At 54.7% G+C, this 24601-nt stretch overlaps 1 protein-coding gene across 3 annotated transcripts in view; it reads left to right on the top strand.

The window, feature by feature from the left end:
* LOC137456747 (tuberin-like) overlaps positions 1–24508 on the top strand; it is a 41647-nt gene extending 17139 nt beyond the window's left edge. For 2 of the 3 annotated variants that reach the window (XM_068168343.1, XM_068168342.1), the window contains exons 20-42: positions 548–670; positions 1271–1405; positions 2137–2326; positions 2909–3002; positions 3621–3723; positions 3878–3972; positions 5942–6073; positions 7478–7642; positions 8017–8169; positions 8332–8444; positions 9100–9321; positions 9885–10100; positions 12697–12765; positions 14856–15016; positions 15719–16221; positions 16961–17036; positions 17796–17882; positions 18432–18618; positions 19394–19533; positions 19742–19820; positions 20943–21034; positions 21243–21341; positions 22188–24508. In XM_068168343.1, coding sequence (XP_068024444.1) covers positions 548–670; positions 1271–1405; positions 2137–2326; positions 2909–3002; positions 3621–3723; positions 3878–3972; positions 5942–6073; positions 7478–7642; positions 8017–8169; positions 8332–8444; positions 9100–9321; positions 9885–10100; positions 12697–12765; positions 14856–15016; positions 15719–16221; positions 16961–17036; positions 17796–17882; positions 18432–18618; positions 19394–19533; positions 19742–19820; positions 20943–21034; positions 21243–21341; positions 22188–22355 — 3402 coding nt within the window. In that variant the 3' untranslated portion in view covers positions 22356–24508. The remainder of the gene's footprint in view (positions 1–547; positions 671–1270; positions 1406–2136; positions 2327–2908; positions 3003–3620; positions 3724–3877; positions 3973–5941; positions 6074–7477; positions 7643–8016; positions 8170–8331; positions 8445–9099; positions 9322–9884; positions 10101–12696; positions 12766–14855; positions 15017–15718; positions 16222–16960; positions 17037–17795; positions 17883–18431; positions 18619–19393; positions 19534–19741; positions 19821–20942; positions 21035–21242; positions 21342–22187) is intronic. The other variant, XM_068168344.1, reaches the window with a different exon arrangement.
* The last annotated feature ends 93 nt before the right edge of the window (positions 24509–24601 follow it).

Raw genomic sequence — 24601 nt, 5'->3', positions numbered from 1 at the left:
GAAGGAAGAGGTTTGTTACACTGAGGGTGGTGAGGCCCTGGCCCAGGTTTCCCAGGGAAGTGGGAGCTGTCCCATCCCTGGAACCATGGCAGGTCAGGCTGTCTGGGGCCCTGAGCAGCCTGCTCTGCTGATTGCAGGGGGTGGACTGGATGACCTTCAAAGGTCTCTTCCCACCCAAGCCAGTCTGGGGCTCCATGACTCTACATAAATTGTTGGACACAGTTAGGTGCTGTGGACTTGGCTTGCTCTGGAAGTTAATTTGTGCTGGTGCTTGGGAGAGTTGAATCCTGGCTCTGCCTTTGTGAGCTCTGGCAGACTTGTATCCCAGTTCTCCTCCAGCTTGTGGTGCCAGTACTGCACCTGGGGCTGGCTGACAGGCAGCAAGGAACTTAGAGCCGCTAAATGCCACTTCTCTTCCTATAGCTGCTGTGACAAGAGTGACAGCTGCCCAGGAGATGGCTTGCAGGCAGAGGCTTCATTCATCTCACTTCTAGATGAACTCAGATGCTCCCAGAAGTTTCCATCCTAACTTTGCCTTCCTCTGCAGGAGACAGACTGGAAGGTGTTGAAGTTGGTCCTCAACAAATTGCCTGAGTCCCTCCGGTACAAAGTGCTGTTTTTAACCTCTCCATGCAACATAGACCTCCTGGCCTCTGCACTGAGCTACATGGTAATGGCCCAGGGCATGCTGCTGGGCATTCAGCAGGCTCTTGGTTTAACTGGGAGATGGCTTGGAGTGGTTTCTTTGGGGTGGGGGCAGGGTTAGGCTTGGCTTTTTCCCTTGAGTCTGATATTTTGAAGCCTTAGCGTGCTGGTTGTTAATCCTCACTCATCATCACCCAAGAAAGGTGGGGAGGGACTTTTGCCAAGGGCTTGTAGTGGTGAGATGAGGGAGAATGGATTTGAACTGGAAGAGGAGAGATTAAGACTGGACATTAGGAGGAAATTCTTGATAGGCCTCGAGGGTAGTAGGACACTGGCACAGGTTGCCCAGGGAGGCTGTGGCTGCCCCCTCCCTGGAGGTGTTTAGGGCCAGATTGGATGAGGCCTGGAGCAGCCTGGGCTGGTGGGAGGTGTCCCTGCCCGTGGCAGGGGACTGGAACTGGCTGAGCTTTGAGCTCCCTTCCACCCCAAACCATTCTATGTCTCTGATCTTCCCATTCTGGTACAGAAGAAGATGCTGAGTGGTCTTTAGGAGAGTAGAGGTGTTAGGAGGGAGCTGTGGGCCATGTCTGTAGCTGGAGGGTTCTCACTTGCTGTGTGATGTCAGCTCACAGACAAGAAGACCACGGACAGGCTCCACGGAACCCCAGAAGGTTTTTCTCGCACCGATTTGCACCTGGCTGTGGTGCCGGTGCTGACAGCACTGATATCCTACCACAACTACCTGGACAAGGCTAAACAGGTACAGGGAAGGGAAGAGGGTGTAGGGGGACAGGGACAAGGCCTGAGCCTGGCTGGTAGAGCATTTTCCCATCCCATGTGATCCAGTTGGCTGGTCACCAGTGGTGTTCCCAGGGCTCAGCGCTGGGGCCAGTTTGTCAGGGATCTGGAGGAGGGGATCAAAGCACCCTCAGCAAGTGTGCAGGTGACACCCAGCTGGGCAGAAGTCTTGATCTGCTGGTGGGCAGGAAGGTTCTACAGAGAGAGCTGGTCAGGCTGGATCAGTGGGCCAAGCCCTCGGGATGAGGCTCAACAAGGCCAAGTGCTGGGTCCTGCACCTGAGTCACAACCACCCCACGAATGCTCCAGGCCGAGGACAGGGGCTGGAGACTGCCCAGCAGGAAAGGACCTGGGGGTTGTTGGTTGGCAGTAGCTGAAGATGGGCCAGTGTGTGCCCAGGTGGCCAGGGTTAGGGTATCCTGGCATCCTGGCCTGGATCAGGAGCAGTGTGGCCAGCAGGAGCAGGGCAGTGATTGTCTTCCTGTACTGGGCACTGATGAGGCCACTCCTTGAGGACTGGGTTCAGTTTCGGGCTCCTCACTCCAAGAAGGACATTGAGAGGCTGGAAAATGCCCAAAGAGTGGCAGCCAAGCTGGTGAAGGGTCTGGAAAACAGGTCTGGTGAGGAGCAGCTGAGGGCAGTGTGGCTGAGAAGAGGAGGCTGCCCCTGCATTGTGCCTTCTCCCCCTGGCAGCGTGAGCTGGTGTACTGCCTGGAGCACGGCCTGATCTACCGCTGCGCCAACCAGTGTGTGCTGGCACTCTCTGTCTGCAGCGTGGAGATGCCAGACATCATCATCAAGGCCCTTCCTGTCCTCATTGTCAAACTGACACACATCTCTGCTACAGCCACCATGGCAATCCCCCTCCTAGAGTTCCTGTCAAGTAAGTTCCAATGTTCCTGCATGGGGTCAGTCGTGCTGGGCTGTGGCCAGCGTGGCAAGGGAGGGGATTCTGCAGCTCTGTGCTCTGCTGAGACCCCACCTGCTGTGCTAGGTCCAGCTCAGACAGGGACCTATTGGAGCAGGGCCAGAGGAGGCCACAGCAATGACAGGTGGGCTGGAAGCCCTCTGCTGTGAGGCCAGCTGGGGAGAGTTGGGATTGTTCAAGCTGGAGAAGGCTCCAGGAGAACTTCTAATAGCCTTTCAGTACTGAAAGAGGCTGACCAGAAAGCTGGGGGCAGACTTTTGAGCAGGGCCTGTGGTGACAGGGCAAGGAGTGGTGGCTTGAACTGAAAGAGGGAGATGCAGACTGGAGAGAAGGAAGAGGCTTGTCACACTGAGGGTGGTGAGACCCTGGTGGTTTCCCAGAGAGGTGGGAGCTGCCCCCTGGCTGGCACCATTCCAAGTGAGGTTGGTTTGGGTTCTGAGCAGCCTGCTCTGGTTCAGCTGTCCCTGCTGACAGCAGGGGTTGGATTGGATGGGCTTGGAAGGTCCCTCCCCACCCAGGCTCCCTGCTCTCTCCTAGCCCTGGCGCGGCTGCCTCACCTCTACCGGAACTTCGCGGCGGAGCAGTACGCCAGCGTCTTCGCCATCTCCCTGCCCTACACAAACCCTTCCAAGTAAGCCTCAGCACAGCTGCTGCTTCCTCTGTGAAACTCAACGCTCTTCAAGAGAATGCTTAGCTTGCAGCACTTTGGGTCAGGGTTATGTATGGATATTCAGCTTAGAGAAGGGAAGGCTCCAGGGGGACCTCAGAGCTGCCTTCCAGTAGCTGAAGGGATCCCACAGGAAGGGACTTTCATCAGGGGGACAGGGCAAGGGGGGACGGTTTGGAGCTGAGGCAGAGCAGGGTTAGAGTGGAGCTGAGGAAGAAGTTCTTCAGTATGAGGGTGGTGAGGCTCTGGCACAGGCTGCCCAGGGAGGCTGTCGATTCTTCCTTCCTGGGGGTGTTCAAGGCCAGGCTGGGTGAGGCCTTGAGCAGCCAAATCTAGTTGAGGGGTGTCCCTCCCCATGGTGGGGAGGTTGGAGGAGATGATCTCTGGGGTCCCTTCCAGCCTGAGCCATTCTAGGACACTGCTCTCCAGGCTGTTTCTGAGGAAGGGATGCATGCACCTGGGCCAAAGTAGTTGGTTTTGGTAGGAGAACTTTCTTTGCTGTGGCTGGAGGAACAGTTCTGTTCATTTGTGGAGTGACATCCTCATGCAGCACTAACTCTGGAGGTCCTCTCTGCCCTGCAGGTTTAACCAGTACATTGTCTGCCTGGCACACCACGTCATAGCCATGTGGTTCATTCGCTGTCGCCTCCCCTTCCGGAAGGACTTTGTGCCCTACATCACCAAGGTAATGCACGCTGCTGGCTCCACGCTGGGCTGCAGCAGTGCTTTGAGAAGCTGGAAAGCTCTCTGAAGCTTGAGCAGTTCTACTTCTCGTGGCTGCAGTGCCTCAGCTGTCCACCCTGCCCACCCAAACCACTGTGTCCCCATCCCCCTCGCAGGGTTTGCGCTCCAATGTCCTCCTGTCCTTCGATGACACCCCCGAGAAGGACAGCTTCAGGGCTCGAAGCACAAGCCTGAATGAGAGGCCAAAGAGGTAAATGATGATCGACTCCAGCAGGCTCTTGTGGTCCCCCTTCTAGTGCTCACACCCTTCCTTGTGCTGGTCTGAAGGAGGCTGGGTCCAGATAGCCAAAATGTGACAGTGCATTTAAGCAAGCAAAGTCAACCTCTTTAGGTCAGAGGACTGGGAAAAGGCTTAGGTCTCAGGACTTAGACCAGACTTAAGGTGGTGAGGAGCTAGAGTCAAACCTGACCAAACTTCAGAAGCATTGCTGGCTGTTCTTTAAGCCTTTGCAGTAGGGTGAGGGTGTTTCTTTTTGGGTGATTTTTAAACCCAGGAGTTCTTTCAGGCTGATGTGTGTCAGCAGAGTGCTCCCAGAAGGAAGGCTTGGTAGCAGCAGCAGCAGAGTACCACGTTCCTCCAGTGGTGTTAATTCCTCCTCAGAGGTAATGTACAAAATGATGGCCAGAGATTGTGATGAAGCAACCTGTGCAAACAGAGAGCCTGTGCAGTGTTTCCCCATGGTGTCCTCCACCAGCCCAGTGTGCTGGGCAGCAGGCAGCTGCCTTCTGGGCATCTAGGTTCATAGAACTGATTCACAGAACTGGCTGGGTTGGAAGGGACCTTAAAAGGTCATCTAGCTCCAGCCCCCTGCCATGGGCAGGAACACCTCCCACTAGAGCAGGTTGTTCGAGGTCTCATCCAGCCTGGCCTTGAAGATGTCCTGAGCCTGAATCTTGAAGCCATTATGTCAGAGTTAAGCAAAGCCTGGTGTCTGTAGAAGTCAGAACATCTCTCACCAGCACCCTTTCAAAGCAGCATTTGCCAGGGTAGCAGAGAGAGGCATTCCTAGAAGGAGGCTTCCCTGTGTGACTACACCCTGTGAGGCATTCAGGATGTCTCTCATGTCCTTGGACCTGCAGGACTTCACCTAAACTGGTTCACTTGACTTGCTTGTGTGGATGTGCTGTAAGCAGACAGCAGCATTCAGACCCTGGGGAAAGTGCCTCTACTTCAACTTGCAAGGCTCAGCCAGGGTCTTGCAATGAAGAAGCCCCATCCCTGCCCTGCTGCTCTAGCTGACCCCTGTTTTGTCTTCCATCTCTCTCACCTCCTGCTCTTTCATTCAGAAGCTTGGAAGAGAAGCCTTTGACACTCATCTCTCAAACCAGAATTTCAACTAATCTGTTTTTGGTTTGGTTCCCTCCTCCCCCCCCAGATTTGTTGAATTCTCCCAGGGTGGAACAGTGCTGTACCTAAAGGCTTTTGCTGGATCACTCTCCACAGAAGTCTCTGCTCAGGAGTGTGGGCAGCCCTCAGACGGGATGCCTCTGAGCTTGGAGTCTGGCCAAGTGAGAGGGGAAATAGTTTGAGCAGATAAATCTGCTTCCCTGCTGCTGTACCTGGTAGCTTCCACTCCTTAAGCACCAACAATGTTTTCCTGTGCCCGGGCTGAGGTGCTGGGCTCCAAGAGATCAAGACCCCAGTGGTTCCCAAGGTTGCTGAGTGGGGTGGTGATGGTCTGAGTGGTGATCAGAGCATGGGCAGGGCTCTCTGCAGTCCTGTCGTAGGCTCCCAGAATGGTTTGGGTTGGAAGGGACCTGCAAAGGCCATCCAGCTCCAGCCCCCTGCCACGGGCAGGGACCCCTCCCGCCAGCCCTTCTGCTGCTCCTCTGGCTTCCAGCGCCCAGCAGCAGTGTCCAGCTGCCCTCTCGAGCAGTGTTTGGGTTGGTTTTGAGCTTACCCTGATTTCCTTTGGTTTGTAGCACGTTTTTACCCCTCCTTTTCAGGATGTTGTTTGTCTGTTTTACTGCTTTCAGCTCTGCTTGTTTGTCCCTTTTTAATTTCCCGTTTCCTTTTTGTTTTTGTTTCGGCTTTGGTTTGACCTTTGCACCGCCCTCCGGCATCCCCTCCCAAACACTGACCCTGGCACCTGGGTGACCTTTCAACCCTACAAATGATTTCCTCCCTTCTTTTGGGGGCTTGGTGCTTCTCCACCTAGTAGTTTAAGACTAGGCAAAAATGCAAAGCAAGGCTTGAATAACTCTCCTCCAGTGAAAGAGCTGAAAGAACCCTCTGCAGTTGATGCCTTCCGGTCCCGCAGCATCAGTGTGTCTGAACATGTGGTCCGCAGGTAGAGGCACTTTAAGTGGGGAGAAATCCAAGAGCAACTCAGCACTTGGAAGTTTGACCTGTGAGGGTGGGTGGCAGCAGGGTGGATTTTGCATGTGGGATGCTTGCATGACTTTGGTGCCCCAAGAAGAACCTGGCCTCAGGCACAGGGAAGAGGTTGGTGGATATCTGATGGCTTCCCGACGCTGCCTGCTGGGTTGTCGCATTGCACCCTGTGGGGTGAGTTTGGGTTGTTTTGCCCTGTTCTCTGATGCTTTAGCACCCAAAAATGCTGGTTTCAAAGTAAAGGTGGTGAAGGAAGGAAAAAAAACACCAACCACAATCACAAAACACCAAAAAAAACCAGAAAAGGGAAGAGGTTGCATTGTGTGCAGGGGAGAGACCTGGTCCAGACTCAGCCAACCTGCAGCCTTCTCAGCAGTGACCTGCCCCAGGAGAGGCTTTTGGTTCCTCTGCAAACTTAGGTACACAGAGATCATAGAATCTTGGAATGGTCTGGGCTGGAAGGGACCCCCAAAGGCCATCCAGTCCAACCCCCTGCAGGCAGCAGGGACATCCTCCACTGGATCAGGTTGCCCAGAGCCCTCTCCAGCCTCACCTTGAATAGCTCCAGGGATGAGGCCTCAACCACCTCCCTGGGCAACCTGCTGCAGTGTTCCAGCAGCCTCCTGGTGCAGAACTTGTTCCTCACATCCAGTCTCAATCTGCTCTGCTCTCAGCATGGTTTGTGGGTCAATGGCACAAGGAGTTGTCTCGCTCAGACACTGCACCCCAGCCTGTTACTGCAGCCCTTTCAAACTGCCTTGCTGCTGTGGCTGGTTTGAAGGCAAAATCCTCTCTGGTCTTGTGCCAGTTTCCTGTTCAGAGTGCAAATGTTTTCTGTCTCAAATTAGGTTTTACCAAGCTGTTGAATTTGGAGGGGTAAAAAAAACCCACACCAAAAACTCCCAATCAATATGCAAAAGGGATGCAGCAGAGAAAACAAAACACAGAGCTCTGAAGCTAAGGCTCAGGTGCCTCTGGTTGTGGCTCACAGGCAGCATGCTGCCTGGGAAACTGCAGATCATGGGATGCTTGCTCTCATGATAGATTAGCAAACTCAAAGCATGGTGCTGTTGCTTACTCTTTGCTTGATGCACTTGCCCATGGGCCAGCCAGCATCAGAGAGCTGATGGACACTGGCACCTGGCTCAGTCTCTCCAGCTAAAATGTGCTTCCTGCAGGGACAATCCACAAAGCATAAGGTGAGGCCCTGCCAAAACCAGCCTCATGCAGTCCTGAGGCCTGGCCAGCTCTCTGATCTGGCACATGCATGTGTGGCAGGTGGTGCTGCAGCAGAGTCTGTGGGGTGGCAGGACCAGGCCCTGTGCTCTGTGATCTGTCACTTGGAAACCTTCTCTCCTAGCCGGATCCAAACGTCCATCACCAGTGCCAGCCTGGGCTCTGCAGATGAAAATTCAATGGCTCAGGCTGATGACAACTTAAAAACCCTCCACCTGGAGCTGACTGAGACCTGCCTGGACATGATGGCTCGTTATGTCTTCTCCAACTTCACTGCAGTGCCCAAGAGGTAGGGCTCAGCCCGTGGTGAGTGGGGCAGAGGTGTTTGCGGTTGAGGTGCACGGTTCACTTCAGGAGTGGAGGACAACCATGGCCTGTGTGAGACCATAGAGTCATGGGCTGTGTTGGAAGGGACCTGCAGAGTGCAGTCAGCAGGGACATCCTCCCCTAGATCAGGCTGCTCAGCAGAGCCTTCTACAGCCTCACCTGGAATAGCCAGGCTTTGACAAGCCTTTTGGGGAAGGAATTGCTTCTCATGTCCAAACTAAACCTGCCCTGGTACAACCTGAGGCCATTTCCTCCTCTTCTATCATGGAGGAACCTCCTGTGTAGGCTCTGTGCTCTGCAGCCTCAGAGCTGTGTTCATCACAAATGTGTTTGTAGGTCTCCTGTGGGTGAGTTTCTGCTGGCTGGAGGAAGGACAAAGACCTGGCTGGTTGGCAACAAGCTGGTGACCATCACTACGAGCGTTGGAACAGGCACAAGGTCCCTGCTTGGCCTAGACTCTGTAGAGCTCCAAAGCAGCACAGAATCAAGGTAATTTCTACTCCCATTTCTAGAACTTTCCACCTACCAAAGTCACTTAACCCCTGTTACAGTTCAGCTTTGGAGTTTTCCCCTTAGCAGAAGAGCAATGTCTTACTTGTCCAGCATGGCTGAGCCCTCTCTCAGTACCATCAATATCTTCTTTGCCCACAGCTCAGAGCCTGCTTTGCAAGTGAGACAAACCAAAGAGGCTCCAGCAAAACTGGAGTCTCAGGCTGGGCAGCAGGTCTGCAGAGGCTCTCGCAACAGAGTCCGATCCATGTCTGGTAAGTGCCTGTGCTGGAGCGCTGCCACTGCTGGGACACAGGCTTGAGTCTCCAAGTGCCTGCTGAGGAGACCTCAGTCTAAACAGATCTGGGAATCTGGACCTGTGTGGTGCTTGATAGTGGGCAGGGAGCAGTGGCCCCAGGAGGGGTGGTGCTGCTCCTGCTTGTTGCTCCTTGCAGAAAAGCTTTGGTATGAAGTGGTGAGCACCAGCAGAGAGAATCACCTCTGGTTAGCTGACCTGGTGGCTTATAGGAAGCACAGGGAAGGAAAAGTTCTCTTAGGTTCCCAAGCTGAAAAAGCTTCACAAATTCCAGCATGGGGGGGTTGGAAGGGATGTCTGGGGGTCACCCATTCCAAGCCCTGCTCCAGCAGGGCACCCACAGCAGCTTGCCTAGCGGCACAGTGCCCGGGGGGGTTGGAAGCTCTCCAGAGGAGACTCCACAACCTCTCTGGGCAGCCTGCTCCAGGCCTCCAGCTGCTCTTCTGCAGGCTCTCAGCCCTAGGGCTCTCAGCCTTTGCTCCTCACAGAGCTGCTCCAGGCCCCTCAGCAGCTTTGTAGCCTCCCCTGGACTCTCTCCAGCTGCAGAGTTCTCGCTTCTGAGGTATTTTGGTGTAGCTAACCATGGCTCTCCTGGTTTCTGCCTGTCTTCCTAGGTGGTCATGCCTTACGTGTGGGTGCCTTAGACAGCTCAGCCTCCCATTTTCCCAGTGGCTCAGCTTCCCAAGGGACACAGGCTCCTCCTGCTTCTGCATCTCGATCAGAGAAGACTGCTGCTGCTCCACAGACACCTCTGCAGAAGGAAAAAGCAAACTTAGCTGCCTATGTGCCACTGCTGACACAGGGGTGGGCAGAGATCCTCGTGCGCAGGCCCACAGGTATCTAAAGCATGGAGGCAGTTCTGACTGCCACAGGCACCAGAGCCTGGGTGAAGAAGGAAGCCTCCTCTGTTTAGTTGGAAATGGACCTCTGTATTGCACACTGCCTCTTGAAACTAACAGATAGAATGGTTGGGGTTGGACTAGACCTTGGAGAGCAGCCTGGATGCTTTGCAGTCACTCTGCAGTGTTTCAAGTCTACAAAAGCCCTGGGAAAAGGTTGAAGCAAAGACTTCCATTTGTACAGTGGAGGTCCCTTCCAACCCAGCCCATGCCATGCTCTCATTGATTAAAGGACCTGAGTGTTTTGGCTGCCTGTGGGGGGTCTGCCATAGGCATGAGTCTCCAGGGATGGTGTTTGAAGAGCTTGGGTGAAGAGCTGAGCACTGGGAGCTGCTTCCTGCAAACAGGAGATGAATCTATGATCAATCAGCTTAACCAGAGCTCAGGGCTTGCTCTGCTTTGATTTTTCACTTGCAAAATCCAACCCAGTTGGTGCCTGGGAATTGTAGACTCCCTGGCATTGGGTGGCTCAATGCTCCTCCCTCCTTCTCTCCTGCCAGGTAACACCAGCTGGCTGATGAGTCTGGAGAACCCCCTCAGCCCCTTCTCTTCAGACATTAACAACATGCCCCTGCAGGAGCTCTCCAATGCTCTCATGGCTGCAGAGAGGTTTAAGGAGCACCGAGAAACAGCTCTCTATAAGTCCCTCTCTGTCCCCTCCTCCAGCCTGGCCACTGGGACAGCCAAGCCGTCGCTCCTGCAGCGCTCCAACACAGGTGAGAGCCGCGGCAGCCTCTGCAGAGCCTCTCCAGGTTGCTGCAGGCCTTCTGCAGCGGTCAAGCTAGCACAGCAGTGAGGAGGGGAACCAGTTCCTGTCCCTAGAAACTGTCAGTGGGAAATTCCCTTCCCCTTGCTTCAGAAAAGAGATTCTCTTTCTTGGAGAGAAGAAAGAGGAGGAATGGAGCTTCTGTGGATGGTTCATGCTTTTCATGCTGTTTCCCAAATGAAAATGAACCAAGTCATGGATCTTTTCCCTCTTCCACTTGTTTGGAGCTGATCTGGGCATCCCACATGTGGACAGATCTTCCCATGCAGTGTTTCCATTTCCATTTGTCTCCAGCATAGGCATTTGTGTTGGGCGTGGAGGGGGCTGCGTTCCTGAGGCAATGGCCCGGTGCAAAGGCCAGCCTGGGGCAGCTGCCTGCTGCTGTTTGGGCTGGCCCAAATCAGGCTGACTTTTACAGCAGGAGACAGCAGAATGCAACTCTTGGGGGCTGCAGATTTATTCACCTCTTAGAGAGTGCTCAGCCTTCAGACTGGTGCAGATGAATCAGTTTCTCCTGATGGCTTCATTTCACCAGAGTGCCCAGGGATCTCCTGTAGTCTGGGGGCTGCTTCACCTCTAAGAGAGCTGTGAATGGTTGTTGGTGGTGGCCAGCAGCTGAAAGTTGTAAAGCTTTGTGTAATCCCTGCTAAGAGTCAGCAGCCTCTGACACTGAGGCTCTGAGCAGTGCTCACAGCAGACAGGGGATTTTCTGGGGAGGTGGCATCAGTCACAGGATCACAGAATGGTTTGGGTTGGAAGGGAGCTCCAGAGCTCACCCAGGCCAACCCCTGCAGGCAGCAGGGACATCCTCCCCTAGATCAGGTTGCTCAGAGCCCTCTCCAGCCTCACCTTGAACAGCTCCAGGCAGGGAGCCTCAACCACCTCCCTGGGCAACCTGCTGCAGTGCTCCAGCAGCCTCCTGGGGCACAACTTGTTCCTCACCTCCAATCTCAATCTGCTCTGCTCTCATTTCAAACCATTGCCTCTGCTCCTGGCCCTGCAGCCCTTTGGGAGCAGTCCCTCTGCAGCCTTCCTGGAGCCCTTCAGCTCCTGGCAGGCTGCTGTGAGCTCTGCCTGGAGCCTTCTCTCCTGCAGGCTGCACACCCCCAGCTCCCTCAGCCTGGCCTTGCAGCAGAGCTGCTCCAGCCCCATGGTCATTTTTGTGGCTATAGATTATGTGGAGTCAGGATGGATACACATTCTGGCTTTCAGGTGTGTTTGAAACAGGCCAGGATGGGATTTGGCAGTGCTGGGATAAGAGTTGGACTCAATGATCTTAAAGGTCTTTTCCAACCTTAATGATTCCTTGATCTTTAGGATTTCAGAACGTGCAGGCACAAAATCAGAGTAAAACTCAAATGATCACCTTATAAAAAAGGATTTAAATCCTTATCCATGACCAGTTCTATTGAGCTGTGGTGTTTGGTGCCAGCTGAAGGCAGCACCCACCCAAAGGCCTCTCCTCTGGCAGGCTGAGAAGACCATTTTTGGCCACATCCTTCTTAACACAACTCCTACTTGCCAGAGCTGGCTGCTGAATGAATGTGTGGAAGATCTTTTGCTGTCTGACTGCCACATTCATGTTGGTTTGCCTCTTCAGAGGTTAAACCCACGTGAATCTTGCTCATTTTTCTCCTCTTCAGGCTGTCCCTGGGGTTAGTAATTCTCTTTCAGCCCACAGTGTGCAGGTGAGGAACTGCTCAGGCAGGGTTCTGTGCTTGGGACATCACTGAGGAGTTTCTTCTTTCTAAACCTCACCAGGATGCATCCTTCACATAGAGCAGTTTGGGTCTTGGAGTGGGTTGAACACTCCCCCCAGCATTAAATTGCCAGCCCAGCCCAGCTGGAAGCAAATGAAGCTGTATTTACAGGCAAGACTCCAATCTACAATGAAATGCAATATTGACAGGTATTTACAACTGATAGACAGCACAAGAACCCCCCTGGCCAAAACCAGGGGAGCTGCAACAGCTCCCCCCTCCCTGCCCCCTCCTTCCCCCCTGGACACAAAAGGAGAAGAGAGCAGAGTTATTTTGTTGTGCTGAGCCTGGGCCAAGGTCAGCAGCCAAGGTCAGCAGCCAAGCAGGAGGCACAGGTTCGTCTCCCAGAGCCAGGAGGCAAAGAGGGAGGCAGTTAGCTCCCATCCCCTGCCTGTGTGGATTCTCTCTCCAGTGGACTGCTCAGAGCTTACCTTTATTTTCCTTTTTGCACCCAGTGGGCATTTATTTACATTCTACCACTTTGTGCTCAAGATCTGTGGAGAATTTAAAGGTGCAGCCTAAGACTGCCACAGGTCTGCCTTGTCTGAATGTCTTTGTGCCTCCTTACTCCTGTTGTAGCCCTTGGAGTGTCCCTTGGGCGTCTGGTGAGCTTACCCCCAGCTTGCTCCTTCCTTTTGGTTTGATCTCTCTACTTCTTTGTTTTTCACTAGGCTCTTGGTTACATTTTAAACTCTGTGCTTTTTGGTTTGGTTTGGTTTTGGGTTTTTTTTCATATAGTCTCTCCTTCCTTTTTGATGTAGCTGCTCACTTGATTTCCCTTTGCAGTGGCCTCTTTCTCTTCCATGTACCAGTCCAGTTGTCAAGGGAAGTTGCACAGGAGCATATCCTGGGCAGGTATATTTATATATCTTTAAGGAAACAAACCCAACCAAAGTATTGCCATGGAAGAACACCTCTGATTCATAGACAATGTATCCCTCATCCTTCATCTCCCCTTCCATGTCTCCTGTCTGTACCCAGTCTCATTACTCTCAGCAAATGGGATCTTGACTAGCATGAAGAAGTCCAAGCCAGACCCAACACCTGCAAGCTCAGACCATGTCTTAAAGCAGCTTTGGTTTTAGCTGTGAGGCACCAGGCAGGACATCAATTACAGGCTGTGGCCAAAAGACTGAGTGGTTTGATTCATTTAATCACTTCCTGATTGATTGATTAATTTCTTTCCAGCTCCATGTTACAGCTGGCCCTTTGTGAGCTCCCACACTTCAAAACAGTGCAGCAGGAGCAGGTTTCAGGGACAAGCTGCCCCAAAATGGCTTCCTATGGACTCAGCCCACAAGAGTCTGTCAGAGCTGGGCAGAGAAAAGCTGGCAGGAGCTGACTTATGTATCTGAGGTCTATATGAAACTTGACAGTACCACAGATGCTGCTTCCAAGTTGTATCTATAATGAAGAGGAAACCTGTTCCAGGGCAAGACCTGCTCAGAGCCTCTCCTGGGGGCTCTAAAGCAGCATCAAATCTTTCTCCACTTCAGTAAAATGAAGCAAAGTGGGGATCCAGTTGCCTACCTTATGAGCACAGCACCTGCATTGCTTTGCTAATCTGCAGTGCTTGCTGAATTGGAGGGCCTGAAATGGCTTTTTGCCTCCTCTTCCATCACTGGAAAACCCTCAGAGCAGCAGGGTGTTTGGAAGCTCTGGTGGTGGTTGTCACAAGCCTCTTGCCAGCAGCACAACCACACTGCAGGAAAGTCCTGATCCCTGCTTCTCCTCTCTGCTCCTGTTCTGCTCTTCCCACCTAAAGCATAAGGAGGCAGTGCTCAGACTGTGTGAAGCCAGCAGCGAGGTTGGCAGCTGTGGGGCAGCCCAGGGAGCTTGGAAGCACTGGCAGTGTGCAGCTGTGCTCTGGCTTGGACAGCTAACCAGATCAGCACGTTGTTTGGGGTTGTTTTGGGTGTGTGTTCAGAAGGTTTTGTGTGTGCAGTGCTAACTCTTAATTGCTTCTTTGAAATAACTTGGGTCCTGAGAGCTGAAATCACCCCAGGAAAAGCTGCTTTAGTGATTTATGTTGTTTGGGGGGTTTGCTACTTTAATTTTGCTGATTTGGTAATTTTTTGGATATAATTTGTGTGTGTGTGTGCTGATTTTCTTTTACTTTGGAACACAAATCTTGGCCTTTCAGATTGGTCTTCCAGTCCCTTGTGTGCATTATGGGAAGCCTCCTGTTCTCCAGCCTTTTCCTCAGGATAAAAAAATGCATAACCAAAAAGGTTAAGAGTGGAGCCCTTGCTCAGACTCCTCCCTGTGCTCAGGGTCCTGCCCCCTGCACCACAGGCAGGGCTTCCCAGGAGCCTTCCTGTGGGGGTGGTTCCATCAAACCAGCTGCAGGTTTCTCTGCTGCTGCAGTGCTGCCCCTGCTCTCTTTGGCCGTTCAGACCCCCAGGGCTGAATTGTTTTGCTTCTGCTGAGACAGACTTGGAAAACTGCCAGACTGCACCTCCTGGTGGAACTCCTTATCTCCTCCTAGGCCACCAGAAGGCAGAGGAGCATTGCAGGATGAGAGCCACGCTCTTGCCCCTAGCCTGTGTCTCCCTCGCCTGGATGGTGATGAACTTTGAACGCTAGCCTTTACTTTCTCACATCTCTGTAGTTCCTGTCTGTCCTGATAACCAAGCATTGGTGTCCAAGGTCCCATTTCCTCATCCTGTCCCCTGCTTGTTCATCAGTAACAACTGGAACCAGCTGCACTGCTCTGGACCCAAGGAGATGCAGCCCTTTGCTGTGAGGGTGAGGTGATCAGTAATTCTGTACACCAAAGGGCAGCCAGGAGCAAGTCTGACAGGACAGACAATCAGAGCACTCAGTCAATGTGGCCTTCCACTGAAATCCCACAGGGAAAAGGCTGGTACTTGAGAGGAGAGGAGGGGGCCTGGCCAGCTGGGCCTCTCTACAGACTTCAGTTCTTCTGCCTTGTGTCTCGGTAGAGTCCGCGGTGGTGCTGGAGGAGGGCAGCCCCTTGGAGATGGAGCTGAAGGAGGCTGAGTCCCCAGCTGAGTCTCCAGAGAGTGAGGACATTGACACTTCGTGCTCTGAACAAGTCCTGAGTGAGGAAAGGTTTGGTAAACCCCACGAGTCCTACAGCAGGGTAAGAGGAAACAGGCTGACCAGTTCTGGGCCTTCCAAACCCATCCAGCCCAACCCCCTGCAGCCAGCAGGGACAGCCCCAACCAGGGCAGGCTGCTCACAGCTCCAAACAACCTGAGCTGGGATGGTGCCAGGGATGGGGCAGCTCTCAACTCCCTGGGCAACCTGGGCCAGGGTCTCACCACCCTCAGTGCCAAAAATGTCTCCCTTCTCTGTAGTCCAAGTCTCTCTCTTTTAGTTTCAAACCTGTAGCCTCTTGGGCTGTGAGCACACAGCAACAGCTCCTGCCCAGCTTCTGCCCCACCAGCACCCCCAAGTCCTTCTGCACAGGGCTGCTCTCCAGCCCTTCATCCCCCAGCCTGGATTGATACCAAGGATTGTCCTGACCCAGGTGCAGGACCTGGCACTTGCCCTTGCTGACCCTCAGGAGGTTCTACTTCTCCAGCTTGCCCTGATGAACCCCTCCTGGCACCATCTGAAAGAGCTCACTAGTGATGCCAAGGTGCAGATGGAACCCTGCTGGAGACTTTGGGTGGCAGAGCAGCACCAGTACAGGCCCATGTAGTGCAGGGTCCTTGCCCTCCAGTGGGACCTTTCTGCTCACCTCTCACTGGACCTTCAGGGGTGCCTCAAGCATTACTGTTGTCAGCTTTTATTTTCCCTGCCAGGAAAACTTCTCATCATTGTTTCTTCCACTTTTAAGTCCTCCTCCACCTCCAGCCAAGATGAAAAGTCTCTGAAGTCTGAAGAGCTGGTGGAGGGTGGCATTCCCATCGGCAGAGTGCTGCCGTCGGAGGAGGGGCGGACGCTGGAGGAGCTCTCCTTCCAGCCGGCCCAGCCCCTCAGCAAGTCCAGCTCCTCCCCCGAGCTGCAGACTCTGCAGGAGGTCCTCCGGGATGCCAACGGCAGAGAAGTAACGAGGAGGCTGAGCACAGAAGTGAAGTGCAAGTCCCAGTCAGGGAACCTGGAAGGGGAAGGGCTGGGCAGTTGGCTGGGCCAGGGAGAAGACACCAGAGGGGCTGGGCCGGGGGGGCTGGACGGCACCGGCCCTGCCACCTCGCCTCGCTCCCCCTGCGGGCACCGGCCCCGAGGATACACCATCTCCGACTCAGCCCCATCCAGGAGGGGCAAGAGGATCGAGAGAGATGCCCTCAGGAGCAGAACTGCAGCTTCCAACGCTGAGAAAGTACCTGGAATAAACCCCAGGTGGGTGCTGGGGCTTTGCTGAAGCTAGAAATGATGAGCTCAGAGCTGCTGCAGCCATGGCTGCTGGAGCTGCTGCTCTGCTGGTGTGGTGGGATCCAGAAATCAGTGCCTGACTCAGAGCCTGGAGATGAATGACCTGCTTGGCAGCAGCTAATGAAGACACCTTCAACCCAGAGCCACCAAAGCACTCTGGTGGTTTAGGAGTGGGGAAGGAAATAGATGAAGAGTTTGCTCATGTCAGAGTCGCTCCCAGCTTAGAGTCCCAATGTGTGTGGCTGGAATGCAGGTCACCCAGAGTTAGTCTGGCTGCCAACAGGATGAATTGCTGCTCTTGCACTGCCAGCAGAGTTTAGAATAGTTGGTAGTTGCCCAAAATTCCATGATGAGACAGTGTTCATCTTCTCAGGGGCAGGTAAAATGCAGAGAGATGTAAAATCACTTCTCTGCTTGCCTGGGAGGACCTCCATGGTTGTGAGGCAGGAGTCAAGTCCCACTCCTCCTCCAGCCTGCCTTTGGAGCAGGGGCTTAGTGCAGCTGCTGCTGTCTGACACCAGCATTGCCTGCCTGGCAGGGCTCTATTACAAACCATCCTCTGAAGTGTCTCTAGAGGATGAGTAACTCTCTGGTAGCCTTTTAACTGCCTCTCTTTTTTCCTGTACCTAATGCATCTTACATCCAGCAGATCCAAACTGGATACATTTTTATGGTAACAGGACCCTTCCCCTCCTATCTCCTTCAGCTTTGTGTTTCTGCAGTTGTACCACTCCCCATTCTTTGGTGATGAGAACAACAAGCCCCTTCTGCTGCCCAACGAGGTAGGCACAGCTGGTTTGGGCTTTCCTTTTTAAATTCTTGGAGTTCATCTCTGGGGAGGTGAATGTCCAGCTCAGATGGTGTGATTTAAAGCCCCCATCCTGCTGCCTCCCACTTGGATTGAGTTGGAGGTGCTGGGTGAGTTGGCTGGTGCTGTGCCAGGCTCCCAGGGTGATCTGTGGAGCTTTGGGTTTTAGCTCCTGGGAGGAGTTCAGGATGAAAACTGAGCAGTAGGTGACCGTGGCAGGATGTCACTGGGAGAGACACTTGGAGTGGCCAAGAAGCTTTCTGTGGTTGTGTGGAAAATTGGTGATAAACTTGCTGGAGAAGTAGTGCTGGAATGAGGCTCCTGAGGACGGAGCCCCACAGAGCTCCTGATCGCTTCCCTCCCTTTAGGTTTGGGTGATCAGGGGGTGGGAAGCCTGAGTGATGGCTGATGCTAGAAATGGTCTTCAGAGCAAGAGAGATTCATGCCTGGAGCTTTATTTGTTGTGGCAGCTGCATCTAACCCCTGGAGTCTGCCAGGTGAAGCTCACCTGGGGCACAGAACAGGGCAGTGTGGGGATGGGTGCCACGGAGCACTGCTCTGGACCTCGCGCCGATGGTGCTCTGTGCCCTTGCCAAGCAGAGTAGGGCAGACTCCCCCAGGCAGACAGCAGGGAGGGTCAGGGCCCTGTGCTGTCACCGTGCTGCCCTTGCAGGGAGGGCAGTGGGGTTGTGCAGGTGGGGCTGTGAAGCTGTGGGCCATGCTTTGTTTGCAGACATTCGAGAGGTCAGTGCAGCTGCTGGACCAGATCCCCTCCTATGACACACACAAGATCGCTGTGCTCTACGTTGGGGAGGGCCAGGTGAGCTCAGCCCTCCATGGGCACCACTGCTCCAGCTCTGAGATCTCATGGAGTCACAGCCTGCTTTGACTTGGAAAGGACCTTTAAGGTCATCCAGTCCAACCCCCTGCAGCCAGCAGGGACATCCCCAACCAGAGCAGGCTGCTCAGTGCCCCAAACAACCTGAGCTGGGATGGTGCCAGGGATGGGGCAGCTTCCACCTCTCTGGGCAGCCTGGGCCAGGCTCTCACCATCCTCAGTGTAACAATTCTCTTCCTTCTCTCCAGTCTAAATCTCCCTCTTTCAGTTCAAACCATCCCCCCTTGTCCTGTCACCACAGACCCTGCTCAGAAGTCTGTCCCCAGCTTTCTTCTCATCTCCTTTTAGCACTGAAAGGTCACCAGGTGGTCTCCTGGGGCCTTCTCCAGGCTGAACAGTTTTTCCCTCTCCTGTGGTGTCCCTTTCTTTCCTTATTTGTACTAAAATCAGTGCCTTGATGCAGGCCTTCTAGGAGGGCACTAAGGCAGCAGCTGGTGCTGCTGGAGTGCTCTAGCACTGCCCCTTCCCCAGAGCAACAACGAGATCGCCATCCTGTCCAACGAGCACGGCTCCTACCGCTACACCGAGTTCCTGACCGGCCTGGGGAAGCTCATCGAGCTCAAGGACTGCCAGCCAGACAAGATCTACCTCGGGGGCCTGGATGTGTGTGGGGAGGATGGGCAGTTCACCTACTGCTGGCACGATGACATCATGCAAGGTAAGGAGGCTCCAGGTCGGGGAGGGATGGTCTCTTCTCATCTGAGCCTTTCCTTTCTAGGGCTGGGGCTCTGTTTCTCTGTCACAGAGTCACAGAATGGCAGGGGTTGGGAGGGGCCTCTGGAGACCCTCTAGTTCAACCCCCATGCCAAGGCAGGGTCACCCAGAGAAGGTCACACAGGAACACATCCAGACATGATTGGAATGTCTCCCACTATGGAGACTCCACCAGCTCCCTGGGCACACTGCTCCAGGGCTTGACCACTCTTGCAGGAGAGAAATTATTCCTAATCTCCAACCTGACCTTCCCCTGGCACAGTTCCAGGCCATTTCCTCTCCTTCTGTCACCTAATACTAGGGAGAAGAGACCAAGCTCCCCCCCGGCTCCAGCCTCCTCCCAGGGAGCTGCAGAGAGCAGTGAGGTCTCCCTCAGCCTCCTTTCCCCCAGGCTGAACACCCCCAGCTCCCCCAGCTGCTCCTCCCCAGCCCTGTTCTCCAGACCCTTCCCCAGCTTCATTGCCCTTCTCTGGATCTGCTCCAGCTCCTCAAAGTCATTCTTGGGGTGGGGGCCCAAAACTGACCCCAGGACTCAAGGTGTGGCCTTGCCAGCGCTGGACAGAGGGACACAATCCCTGCCCTGCTCCTTCTGGCCCCTGTGTTGGGAGAGCAGAGCTTTTGTTTTCCATTCTGGTGCTGTTGGTGCTACTCTGTGGCACGCTGCTGCTTGCAGCACTGCTTGCAGCCCAGCCTTGAGGCCTCCCCTGCCTCCCCTGCAGCCATTTTCCACATCGCCACCCTGATGCCCACGAAGGACCTGGACAAGTATCGCTGTGACAAGAAGAGACACCTTGGCAATGACTTTGTTTCTATCATTTACAACGACTCTGGGGAAGACTTTAAACTGGGCACCATAAAGGTACAAGGTTTGACTTGGGGGTGGCTTCCAAAAGAGGCTGGTGGCTGCCTGCAGAACCTTCTTCTCGTCTGTTCTGTCAGCAGACAGCATGGATGTCCTGGGGGTTGTTGGCCTTGCTGGGGTCACCTATGGGTGGCATTGACAGGGCTCACTCTGGCTGCCAGGGACATGATTATTCCCTCCCCCCCCCCGATTGTTTTCTCCTCAGGGGCAGTTCAACTTTGTGCATGTCATCATCACACCGCTGGACTACGACTGCAACCTGGTGACGCTGCAGTGCCGCAAAGGTAGGAACCCTCCGGCCTTTGCTCTTGGCCTTTCCTCTGCTGGCAGATTCCACAGCTGCCTTCACCTGCAGGGCTTCTGTGTCTCAAAAGTCAAAGCTTGCAGGAGAAACTCTCTGAAAATAGTTTGCTGCTACATATGACTGGGTATGACCTGTTCATGCCCAAGAGAAGCGTTTGGAAGCTCTCCAGAGGAGACTCCACAGCCTCTCTGGGCAGCCTGCTCCAGGCCCCCAGCAGCCTCACAACAAACAACTTTCTCCTCCTGCTCAGGTGGAATCTCCTGGGTTCCAGTTTGTGCCCCCTGCCCCTTGTTCTGTCCCTGGGCACCACTGAGCAGAGCCTGGCCCCAGTCTCTTGCCTCCCAGCCTTTAGCTCTTGCTGAGCATTGCTCAGCTCCCCTCTGGGGCTGCTCTGCTGCAGGCTCTCAGCCCCAGGGCTCTCAGCCTTTGCTCCTCACGGAGCTGCTCCAGGCCCCTCAGCAGCTTTGTAGCCTCTGATGGACTCCTTGCAGCAGTTCCCTGTCTGTACTGAACTGGGGAGCCCAGAACTGGACCCAGGACTCCAGCTGTGGCCTCCCTAGAGCAGAGTAGAGGGGAGGAAAACCTCCCTCTAGCCGCTGCCTGTGCTCCTTTTCATGCACCCCTTGGCCTTCTTGGCTACAAGAGCACATTGCTGCCTCTTCTATCTTCCAGCAGAGTAGAGCAAGTCCCTTTAGCAATTGCTTGGGAATACTGGAGGAGATCTGGGGTGGAGGTCCCTGTACCTTTGGCCTCTGCAGGACCTGGAAGCAAGTCTTGGCTCCTTGTGAGCTCAGCAGTGCTGGTGCCTTCTGCAGGGGCATTTGCTTGGATCTTACCAAAGGAGCACTTCTGAGGTAGTGTTTGCTCACACTGCTTCATGTGGTGAGAAGCCCAGCAGGGTCACCTCAGACCTTCACAGAGCAGCCAGGATTTGAGAGCCAGTTGTGCTATGTGCAGGTTCTGCTGCAGTTGAAGCTGTAGAGCTCGAGGAGAACTTCTGAGCTTCTGTGGCCTCCAGGTTATTTTGCTGCTTTAGTTCCTGGCAGCCCTTGCCTTGTCCTGAACTGCCTCCCAGGAAAGGTCTTCTTGCTTTCAAACACAGACATGGAGGGCCTGGTGGACACCAGCGTGGCCAAGATCATCTCTGACAAGAACCTGCCCTTTGTAGCCCGTCAGATGGCCCTGCACGCCAACGTGAGTGCCCTGGGCGCCCTCAGACCTCCCGGCCCTAGCTGGGCTCCTGCTGCAGGCCAGGGGGCTCGCTGCAGCAGGTTGTCTGCTTCAGGGACAGTTAGGACCTGGGGCTGCGCTCCAGCTGCTGTAAAACTCGACTGGAGCCTTCTAATGAAGGTTGTGGCCATGGTGATGCTCAGGTGTCCCCTCCCTGCTCTCCCCACACCAGATGGCTTCCCAGGTGCACCACAGCCGCTCAAACCCCACGGACACCTACCCCTCCAAGTGGATCGCCAGGCTGCGGCACATCAAGAGGCTGAGGCACAGGGTGAGTCCAGGGCTCTGCTGTGCTGTGGGGCACTGGGCCCTGCCTCAGAGTCCTGCTACAGACCAGACCATGAGGCAAAAGGAGCAGAGGCATTTTGGTTGGAGAAAACTTTGAAGATTCATAGAATGGTTTGGGTTGGAAGGGACCTTAAAGACCATCCAGCTCCAGCCCCCTGCCAGGGGCAGGGACACCTCCCACCAGCCCAGGCTGCTCGAGGCCTCATCTAGCCTGGCCTTGAACACCTCCAGGGAGGAGGCAGCCACAGCCTCCCTGGGCAACCTGTGCCAGTGTCTTCCCACTCTCCCTGGAAAGAATTTCTTCCTAACATCCAGTCTCAATCTCCCCTCGAGATCCTCAAGTCCAACCATCTCTGACTCTGCCAAGGCTGGTGCTAGTTACAAGATGTGTGTGAAAGGCAGAGTGCAGCTGTTGTGGGAATGAGCAGTGGAGTGAGGCAGGTCTAGGCAGCTTCCCTGCTGGCAAAGGGGTTTGGAGAACCAAATAGCTGCACCCAGAGCTGCACCTAGTTGGCACCACAGACTGGAATAGAATCACAGAATACATTGGGTGGGAAGGGACCTTTAAAGCTCATCCAGTCCAACGCCCTGCAGTCAGCAGGGACATCTGCAGCTAGAGCAGGCTGCTCACAGCCCCAGACAACCTGACCTGGGATGGTTCCAGGGATGGGGCAGCTCCCAGCTCTCTGGACAACCTGGGCCAGGGTCTTGCCCCCCACAATCCCATGCTAGGGGCGGTAGAACAAAGCTGTCCTGAAGAGCCTGTCCTGCCCTGCCCTGATGGAGAGTGCAGAGTGTGAGAGCTCATCTGTTCTTGTTTGACTTTCAGCTACGTGAAGAAACCCAGTACCAGACTCCTGGCCTTCCCCTGCAGGTGCATCCCTCTGCTCCCAGCAAGCCCCCTTCCCAGCTCCCTCAGGACCCTCCTGCCACCTACGAGACCGGGCAGCGCAAGAGGCTGATCTCCTCGGTGGACGACTTCACCGAGTTCGTGTAGCCCCCAGCAGCTGGGGGGCGCTGTGCTGGGCCTCCCTGAGGCTGCAGGGAGGTGGGGGAGCAGGGTCTGTAGGTGCTTGGCATGGGACTGTAGCTGGAGGTTCCGGTGCTGCACTCACTCCAGCTGCCTGCTGAGGAAGCCCAGCAGATGCTCCAAGGGAGAACCAGCTCCAGCTCTCCTGCTTGGCTTTGGGTTCAGCTCTTTCAAGGCTTCCATCTCCGGTGGGTGCAGAACCTTTCTTTGGACTCCTTCCACACCAGCACCTGGTGGAGGCAGACAGAGTCTCATCTTCTGCAGCTCATAGTGGAGTTGGATGGTGCAGGAACTGTGGGCATCTGGATGGTTTTATTGGGAATGAAAAATGAAGGGCTGAAAATCCAGCTGCTATTTCTAAGCACCCTGGGACTCCAGCTCCCCTCCTGGCCTCTCGGCACTTCAACTCTTCAGGGGCTCAGACTGGTTCTGCTACCAGCTGTGGTGGGAGCTCATCTGGGTTCTGCTTCACCTCCCAAGGGTTCCTCTCCATTCTGACAGATGCAGGGCAACCCTCAGCCCATGCAGCAGGAAGGATTTCACTGCCAGAGCTGGCACACAGATGGGAGGTGGATGGCCTATGGTGGAGCTGGGCCGTGGATTCTGGGCTGCCCACCCTGATCCCTGACTGCAGGGATTCAGCCAGAGGCCAGACCTGGCATCTCCCAGGGCTGTAGCAACTGGGGACATCCCATTTGGAGAGACCTCTGCCATGGCTTTGGGCCATGGAAGCTTTTGCCTGCTGCACTAAAGCACAGGGACAGTGTCTCCTGCTGGCCCCTTGGAGCAAGCAGGAAATGTCCTTCCAGTGCATGAGTGTGCAGGTGGAGCAGGATCACAGAGCCCACTTTCAGGTAAGCTCATCAGACACTACACTACCACCCTGGAGAGCCCAGGGAGGATACTGGGAGCCTTCATCTGCTGCTTTGTCTGTCACGGGGGAGAGCAGCACTGTGGGGACACAGCAGCCACAGCCTGGCCCTGGAGAGGGTGCCCAGTGTCCTCTGCACAGGGCAGGGTGAAGGATCAAAGGGATGGCACTGGCTTGTGCAGGGAGCCTGGGGACCTCGAGGTGTTTGTTGTGTTCTGGGTGTTTCTAACTGTAAAGGAAATAAAACATTGGTATGGTTGGTGGCTTCCTGCTGGCCTGGGACACATCCTGCTGCTTCATGAGCATGGAAGTTCTTCCCCCACCTGCATGGCCACCATCTGAACACCTCCAGTGCTGGGGACTCCAGCACCTCCCTGGGCAGCCTGTGCCAGCCCCTGAGCACAAGAGAAGACTGAGGGGGAGGGGAAGCTGTCCCTGCCTCCCTCTGTGCTGTCCCTGCCTCGCTGAGCTCTCGCTGGGATGGAGTGAGCACAACAGAAGCTCCAGAGCCCGGTGTCAGCAGTCATCTTTTATTTGACCTTGTCAAGTACCTCAGAAACATCCCCACAGTTACAAAGCTATTTCTGTGTGCAGTGAAGCTGACCAGGCAGTGACAGTTGGAGTGTTGGCCACAACCTTCTCCTCTCTTACAAACCAAAGCACTTAGCAAAGTCCCCTCCAGCTCCCCCTCAAGCTGAGGGCCGAGGAGGGGGTGGCTGCAGCAGCTCCATGCTGGTTGCATCTTTGTGAGCCAATAAATAAGAACCATCTCTTATGCCTACAAACACAGAAATAGACCTCCAGGAGTATGGATTGCTAGGGGCTGCAAGTCGGAGTGGACTGTGGGGGTAACCCCAGGCCAAGGACCTCTGGCTGCAGCAGGTGCAGCGTGCAGGTGGTCGCTGAGCTGGGGCAGAGCAGGAGCCCAGGGAGCAGTGGCCACAGCTTGTCCAAGTCCACACTGTGATGAGAACTATGGAAGCTGGCAGTGGTGCCCATCCTGCCTGTGGGCCCTGAGGGAGGTGTTGAGTGTCTTGAAGGAACAACTGTGGGGTTCAGAGCTGCTCCCCATACTTCAGGAGAAGGGAAGAAGTAGGGCAGTTGTCTGCTCCTGTTTCTGCACCTCAGTCACACAGAGTCTCACACACACAGAGCAACAGGCACTTGGGAACACAAACCCTGACCTCTCCTGGGGACCATCCTGGTTCTTCCTGTTAGCTTATCAAAGGCTTCTGAGCAGCCTCACCCCTACCTTCTCCCCTTGTCCCACCCTCCTGCACTTCACCCCTGCCAACAGCCTCTTCCACTGAGCAAACGTCAGCTGAGAACTGGCCTGAACCTC

This window comes from Melanerpes formicivorus, unplaced genomic scaffold (genome assembly GCF_026170545.1).
Source record: "Melanerpes formicivorus ecotype bairdi unplaced genomic scaffold, bMelFor1.0.p_v2 SCAF_135, whole genome shotgun sequence".
In the NCBI taxonomy this organism is placed as follows: Eukaryota; Metazoa; Chordata; class Aves; order Piciformes; family Picidae; genus Melanerpes; species Melanerpes formicivorus.
This window is presented reverse-complemented; position numbering and strand designations above follow the sequence as displayed.